General features: G+C 37.3%; 2 protein-coding genes across 2 annotated transcripts; one reads left to right on the forward strand and one right to left on the reverse strand.

The window, feature by feature from the left end:
• LOC132170788 (S-adenosylmethionine synthase 2) lies at nucleotides 1-2,528 on the forward strand. The gene is made up of 2 exons (XM_059581891.1): nucleotides 1-108; nucleotides 982-2,528. Exon 2 carries the CDS (start codon nucleotides 991-993, stop codon nucleotides 2,170-2,172), a length of 1,182 nt encoding a protein of 393 aa, XP_059437874.1. The 5' UTR covers nucleotides 1-108; nucleotides 982-990; the 3' UTR covers nucleotides 2,173-2,528.
• A 1,668-nt stretch (nucleotides 2,529-4,196) lies between these two features.
• LOC132172668 (uncharacterized) lies at nucleotides 4,197-8,557 on the reverse strand. Its single transcript, XM_059584210.1, has 10 exons — nucleotides 8,417-8,557; nucleotides 8,250-8,315; nucleotides 7,822-8,127; nucleotides 7,484-7,736; nucleotides 7,281-7,338; nucleotides 6,171-6,257; nucleotides 5,896-6,030; nucleotides 5,622-5,760; nucleotides 5,215-5,471; nucleotides 4,197-4,561 (listed from the first exon to the last, which is right to left on the reverse strand). Exons 1-9 carry the CDS (start codon nucleotides 8,515-8,517, stop codon nucleotides 5,243-5,245), a joined length of 1,374 nt encoding a protein of 457 aa, XP_059440193.1. The 5' UTR covers nucleotides 8,518-8,557; the 3' UTR covers nucleotides 4,197-4,561; nucleotides 5,215-5,242.
• Nucleotides 8,558-11,165: the final 2,608 nt, after the last annotated feature.

The following is an 11,165-nucleotide window of genomic DNA, read 5'->3' on the forward strand; positions in this document are numbered from 1 at the left end:
ATAAATTGCGAGCGTTTCTAAACCCAAGAGTCGTCGAGTTCCGCTAATTTAGGCGCAGCAGTCACAACCCTTTTGAGCTCTAGATCTATTCGCACTCACTATCCACAGGTTCGCTTTTCTTCTGCTTCTGAGAGCGCATTTAGATTTGCTTACACTTCTTTTTGACTGTTAATGTTTACAGATCTGGGTGTTTCGTAGAGGTTTACGGCTATCATTTTCTGTTTTTTATGGTTTGTTGAATATCTATGCGTTGGAGATTTTCAATGTAGTCTTGGGCTTGGGGATTTTTTTTTTTTAAAAAGGATCTTAGAGACACGCAACATTGTAGACTTTGTAGTAGATCTGGTTGTTACGCTCGTCCGTAGCTGCTATGATTTGGGTCCTTCTGGGATTTTTTTTTATTGGTTTTTCTATTGTGACTGCTGAGGTTTTGAGCTGTCTCAGTCTCTGGAGCTTTTACCTTGTTTACGAGATCTGTCAATTGGGTCTCCATTTCTTGTGGGTTTGGAATAATCCCTCGAAAGAGACCAGCCAGGTCGTGAATTTGCAGTTACATAGTCATGTAACAGACAATAGATATGTAACAGAGTGTATATTGATATGTTATGTTTTCTGACATGTTGTTGGGTATGTTGTCTGTATTCTTCTTTGGGTTATTCGATTCTTTAAGACTTTTTTTTTTTTTATCTGGTGCTTGAGGAATCTGGTACTTCTTTGGTTCTTTAATAATTGCTCTTTTGCGAATCTAAGCTTATCTAGAAAGCTTGAAGACAAAATTGGATTAGGATTCTCCGCAATTGTTACTACCTGTTCGTATAAAGTATGATGAACTTTTATCAAATCTTAAAGGATATGCTTGTTTTTGTTCTCAATTCTATATATATTCTTAAAATTTTATCAAATGAACTTGGTTCTATTATGCGAAAAGTAGTGCTTGATGTTATATATTAAGATGTCTTTGTGTGTTGTTTTGATTTGTAGCTTGAGAGAATGGAGACCTTTCTATTCACATCTGAATCCGTCAACGAGGGTCACCCCGACAAGCTGTGCGACCAGATCTCTGATGCTGTGCTCGATGCCTGCCTTGCCCAGGACCCCGACAGTAAGGTTGCTTGTGAGACATGCACCAAGACCAACATGGTCATGGTCTTTGGAGAGATCACTACCAAGGCCAACGTAGACTATGAGAAGATTGTCCGTGACACCTGCCGTGTTATTGGATTTGTTTCTGATGATGTGGGTCTTGATGCTGACAACTGCAAGGTCCTGGTCAACATCGAGCAGCAGAGTCCTGATATTGCCCAGGGTGTACACGGACACTTCACCAAGCGCCCTGAGGAGATTGGTGCTGGTGATCAGGGTCACATGTTTGGTTATGCTACTGATGAGACCCCTGAGCTTATGCCTCTTAGCCATGTCCTTGCCACCAAGCTTGGAGCTCGCCTCACCGAGGTCAGGAAGAACGGCACCTGCCCCTGGTTGAGACCTGATGGTAAGACCCAAGTGACCGTTGAGTACTACAATGATAATGGTGCCATGGTTCCAGTCCGCGTCCACACCGTCCTCATCTCCACCCAGCATGACGAGACCGTCACAAACGACGAGATTGCTGCTGACCTTAAGGAGCATGTTATCAAGCCTGTCGTCCCTGAGAAGTACCTTGATGAGAAGACCATCTTCCACCTTAACCCCTCAGGCCGTTTTGTTATTGGTGGCCCTCATGGTGATGCAGGTCTCACCGGGCGTAAAATCATCATTGACACTTACGGTGGCTGGGGAGCCCATGGTGGTGGTGCTTTCTCTGGAAAGGACCCAACCAAGGTGGATAGGAGTGGTGCCTACATTGTCAGGCAGGCTGCCAAGAGTATTGTAGCAAGTGGGCTTGCTCGCAGGTGCCTCGTGCAGGTCTCTTATGCCATTGGTGTGCCTGAGCCCTTGTCGGTCTTTGTTGACACATATGCAACTGGAAAGATTCCTGACAAGGAGATCCTCAAGATTGTGAAGGAGAACTTCGACTTCAGGCCTGGAATGATCACTATTAACCTTGACCTCAAGAGGGGTGGCAATGGTAGATTCTTGAAGACTGCTGCCTATGGACACTTCGGCCGGGATGACGCTGACTTCACCTGGGAGGTTGTGAAGCCCCTCAAGTGGGAGAAGCCCCAATCTTGAAGATTTGATTCATCCCATTCTCTGCTGTTCAATGCTCGTTTTATCGGTACTTGATGAATAATTTGCACGTTTGCTTGCTGCTGCTGCTGCTCATCAATATTCTGAAGCTATATAGCTAATGCTCTAAACCCTCACCCAAGATTTCTTCTTTTTTTTTTTTCTTCTTGGCTTTTTGTTTCTTGTTCTATTTTTATATTTCATTTTTATGTAATCTTGTTACCAGTGTTGTTGGTACAATGAAAAATATATGAAAATTTTACCAAATTGATGGCACACTGGAATTGGTAAAGAGGTGTAAAACTTTGTGATTTCCTGCAGAATATAGCAGTGGGGCTGTACCAAATTTTATTATTGCATCTCAATATCTCTGAGTATCTACAACATTTGCAGTATGATTTGGTGGCATATTAGAGAGAAGCATCTGTGTCTCATGTGTGCAAGCCCTGTGTCTTAAACAAACCATAAAAAAGGAAAGAAAGCTAAAATGAAAAGGAGGAACCGACCAAAGGAAAGATGATAAATGCCTCCAAAAATCCAAAGTAGGACATTAATGTGGGTCTTGGTTGGGGCCAGCAGCCAGCTGCTTTGCATTTTTACCTGTAACCACTGGAACCTTCTGTCCTTGTTTTTGTCGGTGGCTTGTCGGTTTGCTTACAGCTCACCAAATTCTCACATGCATTTAATTGGACGAAACTGAGGGAACTTTTTCTGTCAGCTAAACATCCACATCTCCAATAATTTGCTGCAATCTAGGCACGAAATTTATTGGGATCGATTTGTTAATTGGGCTCTCTATATCCGCCCTTTGAGGGTGTCCAACAAACACCCAAAAGGCATCCTTTCAATTTTTGATTTTCTTTCTTTTTCTTGTTACATTGTTGTCATGGACTCATGCTCTGGACCGTTTATTTTAAATGATTGGTCCAAAAAATTGATAGATATTGCATGAGATCTTAATCTCTGTAAAACCAACTATTCTCCACTCTATTTTAATGTAACAGTTTTGATCTTATAACAGCGGTTAATGAATGAAAATATGGAAAGGAAAGAGAGAAAGAATAGAAAGAAAGAATGAATTGACTATTGAACTAGGTATTTTGATGATACCTAAACCTCGACTCCTACTCCAAGTTCAGAATGAACAATTGTCTACAAAACTACTACTTACATTCTCATTCAGACTATTTATACATCCTCCTCCAACTAACACTTCAACTAACTCTCAACTAACTAAACTGTATTATAACCTTCTTAACTAACTAAACTGTATTATAACCTTCTTAACTAACTAAACTATATTATAACAATACCTATTACATTTAACTAGTCATTAGTATTTATTTTTTATTTTTTCAATTGGGTACCACACTGTCCTTTTTCCTTGTCGTTTGGTGATCCTAATGTAATGTTCTTAAAATTGAGTTGAAAAATTTTATTTAATACAATTTATTAAATTAACATGTTTTTAGAGCACATAATTCTCAGTCACATGGATATATATCATATATGTTCTAAGAAATAAGTTTAATAAATTGGGTTGAAATTTTTTTTCTCAAAACTATGTGAAAATTACATGCTCAAAAGACATCAATTCAATACGTTTAATTGAAAAAAGTTTCCTCCAACCTAATTTGTACTGTCTAGCAATTATAAGAATCAGAAATTTGGAAACCACCTGTACCCTTTGTAGCTTTTGTTCCTCAATCAATATCGCATCTGTCTCTCTCACATCAATTACCAAACATTCGATGAGTTTGAACTCTTTAAAAAGTTCAAAATACGTTTACTTTAACTATAGAACATATGCAACGGGTTAAAGTGGCAAAAAAGAAAGACAGAAAAAAGAAAAAGCTGAGAAAAAGAAACAACAGAATACTATACACCACACTTTTATTCCACATTTCTAGAGTGACAATGCAATCGGTCATTGCAGTTTTTTATTTTTTATTGACAATACCACATCAGCAAAATAAGATAAAACTGCAATATATAGCATATAAATAACAAGCCTTTTAGAAAAATAGTATCCCTACTTATTTGGATTTTAGAAAAAATAAATAAACAAGGGGTTCAATTGACAAAAAGGCCCACGTAGCAACAAGGTTGTGAAGGACATGCTACTAATTGTTGCACGGCTAAAAGCCCTTTACGTTGCAAACAATCAGGCAACAATCACTAGGAACCACCTCAAAGGAGTCTTGCATAAGAAAGGTCATAATACACACAAATAAAAAAGGTATGGCATCCAAAACCAAACACTCTCCCTATTCAGCCTCCCACTTCAAATTCTTTACTGACTTAACCATTGGAAGCTCTTCTGCCGGCATCATTCTGGTGGTCTTCCCCTTATTTTGCAAGCATCTGTCATCCAATTCGGCAGCACAAAAATCTGCATGAGCAAAATTCATTAATCCATCATTTAAAAATAACTATAAGCTCTCTGGTCTTACACTTCATAGTCTTAAGATTTTCTTTTAAAATACTAGTAATGATGTATAGGATGATAAATCAGATAATATTTGTTACAAGATAAAACTCTTAGTTACAAGCTAAGTCTGGTTAAATAGGAATACAAGATAAGAAGTAGAGTTGTGAACCATGAGTGATTCAAGATAGAGTTTAGAGTTCTCTCAAGAGTAGTTGTTCATCGTTATCTGATCTAATATGATGCAGTATTAGAATCATTAATTATGAAGTGTTATGGTTGTCAGTATTCCAGTAGGATCTCTAACGTGATGTGTTTTAAGTGGCTCTCAGCCTATTTGAAATGAGTGCGATAAAATGGTGTGAAAACTAGCATTACTCCTTTAGTTAAAGAAGTTTTGGCGCCATTCATTTTGTTACCATGGAAAATTTGAAACTGGGATGCGTTATATAGAATATGACACTGAGATGCTAGTCCAAATAGAAGAAATGAATATGAGATTGCCTACATGTATCTCATTCACCTGCCAAACAACTGCCATTCTCTAAACTCTGCCCCTTACTCTAAAACTGGAATGAAAGTGCAATAGAATATTATATTAATGGAAATCATACAACCTGGAATAGAAGTAAAACCCAAGGCATCTCAAAACTTAGTAGCATGTCTGGCAATCAGTAAATGGTTTTCCGGAGAGATACTAGAAGGGACATATCTGACAAGTTGTGTTTCAAAACCACATTCCTTGACCCACGCTAATCTCCCCATGTCGATAATCTGCTTGCACATAAACCCTAAGACCGCCCTTTCAACTACTTTCATGTTCCTTGTAATCTCTTCAACTCCGTTTGCATCACCACTGCACGCGTCCTTTTGACTGTCACAACATGAAAAAAAGTAACTATGCCAGTTGCTCCAAATACAAAATAAGGAAGAAAAAAAAATATCGGATCCTTTCCTCTAAAGTTCTTAAGAGAACAACTACAAGAAGGCATTCACATAACGACAACAAGTTCAAAATGCTTACATCAATTCTAGATGCAATTTGACATCAATAATATCGGGAAGATCTGAACCATGATCAGCATCTACTGCCCAGCTGGTAAACCATGTAATTGCATGGAATTCTTCCTTGGTGATTCCCAAATTTGTTAAATATTTTTTATCTGCAGGGCAGCCAGAGTCACAGAGCTAGTCAACTCATAATAAGGGAGTTTTATTTACTGAAATGCTAGTGATTTCTAAATTTTTCATCTACTGTGGGAGGTAGAGTATATCTTTGAGGCAGATAAATTGATTACTTATGTAGTGCTTCCACTGGCAAAGATGATGGCAACATGTTGCTACAGCTAGACCTCTCAGATTTTGATTACTACTGTAGTGTTCAACATTATCTGGACTAGAATCTTCAGCAAGGCAACATCTTAGAGTCAAATCTGCAGCCAAAATGTTTATAAAACAAACTTATTTAGCGACACAATCTTTCATCAATGATAGCTATTTACATAAAGTGATGAGATGTATCACAGATTTCATAGTCAAGGTTGTATGGAAACTGCAGAAGTAGTAGAATTACCTGTAGCAGGCCCACAGAGATGTTTACCAATAGCCAGGTAAGGAACTCCTCGCAAAGACTCAACAGCATTCAAGTTTAAATCTTCAACTGCAACAGTTGAATTTCACAATGTAACAAGGTATGAATATGCAATCAATTATTATCTTGTTCTATCTTCTATATAGCAAGAACCCTTCCAGCATGCAGAGTTGCCATCACTATGTAATATAAAACTTACAGAAGAACTTAAATCCGTATAAGTAAATTATGTTACTTAGGCTGTTTTTGCTGGTGAATATAACATGCAACACCATGGATTGAGTGAAAGTTTCAAGCAAAATAATTACAGCTGAGACAATATACTTGGATAATTAAGAATCCTTAAACAGCGCAAATGGGTATCAAACTGTGATATGAAACTTACACAATAATCTAAATACTATGTAAGCAAAACAGTTTATGCTGTTTTTCCAACCAAATATTACATACGGTAATTCCCTAATGCCCCTTGAATGTAACTTTCAGATGGAAGTACTCTTGGCAGGGGTAAGGGATATCTGCTACCAGAATCTCAAAAACACCGCCACCTTCATTGCCAACTATACAACCAACGGTAAAGTTGTCATTCAAATTACACATGCTATCCACACCAAACCACCGCCACCTAAACTATAGTTGTCACCACAGTTTTCAACCACCACCATTATCACTAGAACTTCAACACTCCCTCTCTTCAGCAGCATAACTGACCGAACCTAGTTGCATAAAAGAAGCTAGTGCTACAATATTTATAATTCATGTAATAAAATCAGCCTTCAAAATTTTTCCGTGTATATAAATGTTTGTGCTCAAGCAAGTACCCATGTTTTGCGAGTTCGCTTAAAGTCAATGGAGAGAGTTGGATTCTAAATGCACTGCATTTCGGACCTTGATACTTAGGTTATCAAAGAACATAACTTTTCAAAATTTGAGACTCTTGCATAGGCATAACATATTTATAATGTTAGTTAATTGTCAACGGAAAATTAATTTAGTAAATGTAGTCATCCGAATTGTCATAAAAGGCAGCAGATATCTAATAATGGAAGTAGAGAATATCTTTTACAACAAAAGGATTCCAAAGACCCTTACTGTCAATTCTCAAACGCTCTAATATCAAGCTCTCTTTCTGTCGCAAAGATCGATCAGCCTAGAAGTAGCATTGGCATGACATGATATTAATAATTTGATAAATCTAAGTCAAAGAGGTCATGAGCATCTTCAAATCAGGTTATAAGAAAGCACAAGTAACATTAGCCTTAATTTGAGAGCACTCTCAAGTCAAACCAACTAACCTTCAGCTTGTATGACTTCCTCTCAACTAGAAAAACCCTTTCAATCCCGTAACAGTCTGCAAGCATTTGTGTCAAGTACCCTCTCCCTGCTCCGAACTCAACCACTGCAGGGATACCATTTTTCTCACCCTCATATGCACCCTCAGAGCCACACTGTTCCCTCCCAACATCATTCTTTAACACCCCAAATTCTTCCAAGTTCCCAAGAATCGACGCCTGTTGCATAACATGTTTCTCCTGAAATGGCAATTTCCTGCAAACAAAAACTCGTCTTTAACAAAGCCACACCAACACGGCAACACAACAAACGAAAAAATCATTAATGCCAACATGTTTACCCATCTACTTCTCCCTTAATCCACATATTGCAAGCTTCAGGCATCTTATACGAGTCACGGATATCCTTACATATCAACCCATGAACAGATTCAATCTTTTCAATCAATTTAAAGAATTCAGGCACATCCATACTATAAAGAGCAGCCCTCTTGGTTTCTGAAGATACATTATCCACATCCTCTTCTTCTTCACCTCTGCCAGCATTGACGCCTTTTTGGTAAAAGGGTTGGAGAGCTAAGGATTGAACTTGTTTGAGTAATGGGCATCTCTTAACATGCCCTTCAAGATTATCCTTGAGTACAGAGCTATAGAATCAATCCACCAAAAGAACACAAAAGAATTAATAATCACATGAGACATGGAGCTTATGTTTACAGTGAAAAACTTAAAACCCAGATAGTTAAAAGCGGAAGAAAAGAAGGAATACTGAGAAGGGTCTAGTGGGCATGGAATCCACTGGCCATTGGACCTGGGGTTGTGGTTGCCACAGAACCTACAGGAAGATTTCGATTAAGCAAAAAAATTGAGAAATCAAAGACAGAAGATCCCGTAAGGAATTTGAGAAACAGAGAGAGAGAGAGATGTTGAGGATACAAGGAATCGTTGAGAAGGGTGTTGGCGCAGAATCTGTTTTTCTTGGGAAGCCAGAACTGGCAGCGGCTCCCCTCCATGTCCGTTCTTGTTAGCGCGTCCATCTACTTCTGTTTCGCTCGCTGTTCCAAGCTTTGAGCCCTTTACGCTTTACAGTACCTCGAATGGAGACGGTGTCGTTTTTCTGCCTAAAGCACTCCATTATTATTAAAAGTTGACTTGAGAAGTGTTTTATTTATTATTATTATTATTATTTTATTAATGTATTCTGATATAATAGTTGAAAACAAAATCGTTTTTAACATATTTGAATTGAAAATAGAAAATATAAGACAAAAAAATAAATTCGCTAACAAATATTACCAAGTTTCCTTTTAATTATTTAATTTCTTGCAATACAGTCTACTAATTAAATTGACGCATGCTTAATTATTCTCACATGCATTTTTTAAAAACACATTTCAACACAAAATATTGCTAGTATCATCAAAAAAGTAAATTGAGGGGAAAAATTAATTTTCACAACAAATATATATGTTTTTAAGGAATTTTTAAATTTTTTGGGAACTACCTTAAGCCGCCCAAGCCATAAGATAGTTTCACTCGTGGTCGAAAAATATCCACAAAACAAAATAAGGATGGGTCGAAAAATATCCTCTCCATTTTCCTATTCCATATTTGAAGGGTTGTCTTAAATGCAACGGACACTTGAAAACCGGCCTCCTCTCTTTCTTATACACTCGTTTGAATGTGGTTGGCCACTCTAAAATTTGGAAAGTGCTTTTAAGAAGCAATAGAGTGTGGTCTTTTTACCTTCTTCTTTTGGGATAAGTGGTAGTTTAATGAAAGCAACAATCAATATGAAGAGATGTTCACTGTATTCATGGGAGAAGATTTGATTTACCTATGTTTGGAAAGATTAGAAATCTATAGGAAAACTACAATATTGTACAAATTGTAAATTTTTCCTTCTACAAGTTACCGTACCATTGTGACATTTTCTTTTACAACACACGCTTACTATCCAACTTAGTATTTGTATTTTCTTTCAATGCATAGAAAGATCGCGACTGGAGCCTCTCATCATGTTCTTGAGAAAGCTCCTTGTCATTTTCTTTAACCTTGCTGTCATCTTCTTCATTTACATCACCCTTTCTATCATGTCAGGATGATTTCATAAGTCTGTTACTTTGATTAAGTCTGACGATCTTTTCATTTTTAGGTGACATTTATTTGGCATAACATAAGTCTTCAAATCATTTTCAACTATTTTTTTGTTTGGTTCTCATGTCACTTTTTGAAAATGTAGACAACTAACGCTGGACTTGACTTATAATTTAATTGTTTAATGATTTATATGAAAGTTATGAACAGATGGTAGTTCACGTCTAAATTTAATTGTTTAATGGCCGAAATAATTAAGTATCTAACTTGTAGTAAATAAAATTAAACCACTGCTACCTTTTGCTTTTTATTCATTATCGAGCTTAATTGTCTCTCAATATTCTCATCTGTTACAAACAACACCTGAACGTATGAAAGAAGAGTGGGGACTTTGAACATATATATATCAGAACAATTAATGAAAGTACCACGAAAACCTCTGATATTTATTCAGCTGGTAGATAAGTATATATGTTCCTTCTTAGCTAATTAATTCCTATATATCCTCATGATCAGCTCCCTCATCAAGCGGGATATTGACAACTGCCAAAAGCTGCATGCCAAGCCAAACATCATCAACAATATATAACTGATCAGTTGTAATTATCTCAGTAAATAATAATTTGTTCAAACAAAGTTATATATACACACAATTACTTACATGGGTTCTGAGAGATGATGAGACCGGTTCCATTGAAATGGCAGTTCCAAGGGTGCTTCCCGGCAGCCCTATAGAAGAGATTCATAGAAAAGGAGGCATAGGAGACTGCATTTTTGGGATGGAAACAGCTACCTCCAAGCTGAATGGGGCTGCAGTTCACTTGACTTTGAGCGCAGCTGTATTCTATGTTGTAAAGAAGCCTATCAGTATCTGTAGAAGGCTTAACAATGCACCAACTATTCCCTCCTTGGTTTATTGGCTAGAAAAAAATGAAAGAAATTAATGGCCATTGTTGTTGTTTGTTAATCACTGCATTGGAATTGCTGCTGGAAGACTTACCTGCAGCACCTTGTTTCCATTCGCATGCATCCTTGAACCTGCTTGGTGAATTACAAAAATTAGATGTAAATTTGTAATGATAAAAGAAAAAGTAACAAAAATTCTAATTACATACACCCAGTAACGTTAGAAAGCAAAACGCACCAGTAGTAGCACTGCAACCAGCAAAAGAGAGGAGAAAAGCCAAGGCCAGAGGAAGGAATTTTAATAACAATGGCCCTCTAGGGAGTTTCATTTTTATCTCACTGCAAAAGCAAACAACTCAGAGAGAGAGAGAGAGAGAGATAGTGAAGAGGGTATGCACAGTTGAGAGGTAGATATACTGGTGTCAGAGAACATATATACCAATAGTGCCCTTCAGCAAAGAGGATTTGTATATATATAGTTAGTTCTTTGATTAGATGGAATAGATTAATGCTTATAAGGGTAGAGTGGAAAAATTGGTAACTGGTTATTTTAAAGATTATTATAAAGTGAAGGGCTTAGTTTGTGTCGTGTGATAATGCACACGGCAACAAGCTGAGGTTCCACGTGTTTCTAATTATAGGTGTGACAGCCTCACTTTGCGTCATAAGCACATAGAACACA

This window comes from Corylus avellana, chromosome ca2 (genome assembly GCF_901000735.1).
Source record: "Corylus avellana chromosome ca2, CavTom2PMs-1.0".
NCBI lineage: Eukaryota > Viridiplantae > Streptophyta > Magnoliopsida > Fagales > Betulaceae > Corylus > Corylus avellana.

What these genes read in the sequence shown, in the direction of transcription:
- LOC132170788 (XM_059581891.1), top strand. Translation starts at nt 991, where the DNA reads ATGGAGACCTTTCTATTCACATCTGAATCCGTCAACGAGGGTCACCCC.
- LOC132172668 (XM_059584210.1), bottom strand. Translation starts at nt 8,517, where the DNA reads ATGGACGCGCTAACAAGAACGGACATGGAGGGGAGCCGCTGCCAGTTC. An exon ending in ATTAAGGGAGAAGTAGATGG is followed by an intron (nt 7,737 to 7,821) that starts GTAAACATGTTG and finishes TTTTGTTTGCAG; the next exon opens with GAAATTGCCATTTCAGGAGA. An exon ending in GGAAGTCATACAAGCTGAAG is followed by an intron (nt 7,339 to 7,483) that starts GTTAGTTGGTTT and finishes TGCTACTTCTAG; the next exon opens with GCTGATCGATCTTTGCGACA.